This window comes from Myxocyprinus asiaticus, chromosome 5 (assembly GCF_019703515.2).
Source record: "Myxocyprinus asiaticus isolate MX2 ecotype Aquarium Trade chromosome 5, UBuf_Myxa_2, whole genome shotgun sequence".
NCBI lineage: Eukaryota > Metazoa > Chordata > Actinopteri > Cypriniformes > Catostomidae > Myxocyprinus > Myxocyprinus asiaticus.
In genome coordinates, this window is record NC_059348.1 from 40502656 (window position 1) to 40504397 (window position 1742).

General features: G+C 37.7%; 1 protein-coding gene across 1 annotated transcript in view; it reads left to right on the forward strand.

The window, feature by feature from the left end:
• The window catches only part of sdr39u1 (short chain dehydrogenase/reductase family 39U, member 1), a 3689-nt gene extending 1947 nt beyond the window's left edge, over positions 1-1742 (forward strand). Inside the window, exons 5-6 of the mRNA XM_051697370.1 lie at positions 6-158; positions 317-1742. Coding sequence (XP_051553330.1) covers positions 6-158; positions 317-744 — 581 coding nt within the window. The 3' untranslated portion in view covers positions 745-1742. The remainder of the gene's footprint in view (positions 1-5; positions 159-316) is intronic.

A 1742-nucleotide genomic window follows, 5' to 3' on the forward strand; every position in this document is an offset into this window, starting at 1 on the left:
TTCAGCGTGCTATAAACCTAGTCTTCAAACCAAATATACTGAGGAGAGTAACTGGACACCATTTGACTTCCTGTCTCGTTTGGTAAAGGAGTGGGAGGGGGCAGGACAGCTTCCTGAAAACAGTGCTAAGAAAACAAGACAAGTCATCATTCGACCAGGTAAATGTCTCAGCTGTGTGCTCAATGTCACCTGCAGTGTAACCATCACATGAAAGCTAATTTACAAAAATAATGAGTACACTTTTAGTAGGTGAAGATACTGGTTTGGCTGGATAGTTTTGTCTGTATTGTAATCATTTTCACCCACTCACCCCCAGGTGCAGTGTTAGGGCGTGATGGTGGTGCTATGAAACAAATGATGATCCCCTTCTGGCTTGGCCTCGGTGGGACTCTTGGCTCAGGCCGACAGCCCTTCCCTTGGATTCATGTCTCAGACCTGGCTGAAATCATTGCCCATGCCCTTGAGCCCCATACAGAACCACCATCCACAGAGCCAGATGTACTCAATGGAGTTGCGCCTGCACTAAATACAAATTTTGAATTCACTAAGGAGTTGGGCAGGACCTTAAAAAGGCCTACTATCTTCCCTGTGCCTGGCTTTTTCTTGGATGCCTTCCTGGGTTCTGAGAGAGCTGTTATCCTCACACAAGGCCAGAAAGTGGTGCCCAAGAGAACTCTAGAGTCAGGCTTTGAGTTTAAATTCCCAGATCTTACTTCTGCTTTAAAGGAAATTGTTGGACAATAGTGATCAGTCAAAACACAAGCCCCTTGGTCAAATAAGGAAGAGCAGATACAGTACCTTGAGAGATTTGGGAAAATCAAAATGAGTTCTCTATTAAAAGTGTGGAATTTAACTGCATTATCTCTACTGTAAATATATTTCATTTTTAGAAAATCATAGGTTTACCTCTCATCATTTTGAATGGCTATATTTGGCTCAACAGTCTGATCCATGATTACTCTACAAATAAAGTTTACAACAAATCTCCTCAGATGCCATGGGCACATCTATACTCAGGCAGCCAAATTAGAATATTTTGCATTACATCCTCTTCTTAAAGGAATAGTTCACCCAAAAATCTTTTACTTACTCTCATTTTGTTCCAAACCTGTATGGCTTTCTTTCTGAAAGGATATGTTAGGAAGTAAAATGTTATTCTCAGGCACCATTCACTTTCATTGGAACTTTTATTACATAATATGAAAGTGAAAGGTGACTAAGGCAAAGTCAACATCTCCTTTTGAATTCCATGGAAGAACGTAATACAGGTTTGGAACAACATGAGGGAGGGTGAATTATGACAGAATGTTCAATTTTTGAATGTTCATAGCTGTCCTTTTAACACCAAAATCAGATCAAAGCTGCCCTTGAATAAACAGCCATTAATCCCTAATTAAGTTTTGTATTTAAAAAAATATTACTATAGACATACTTCAGGATCTTGATCTTAGCAGATGAAGACAGTTGTAATACTGGTCTATTGGGCCTTTTAATTATGCTTTTGTGCAAGCATATTTTGGTGGTTTGCATGTTTTAAAAATACTGTATGTAATATAGTAGTATGTACAAAATACACCTCTTATGGAATTCATGCCATTTCTGCTTTCAATGAAACTGTAAAAAGACAAGAAATAATAATAATAATAATTTAAAAAAAAATTTAAGCTCAAAATTTATTGTCTTCATACAGAACTTAAAAGTACAGTTTTGTGGAACTGATTTTGGAATATTTATGACACTAA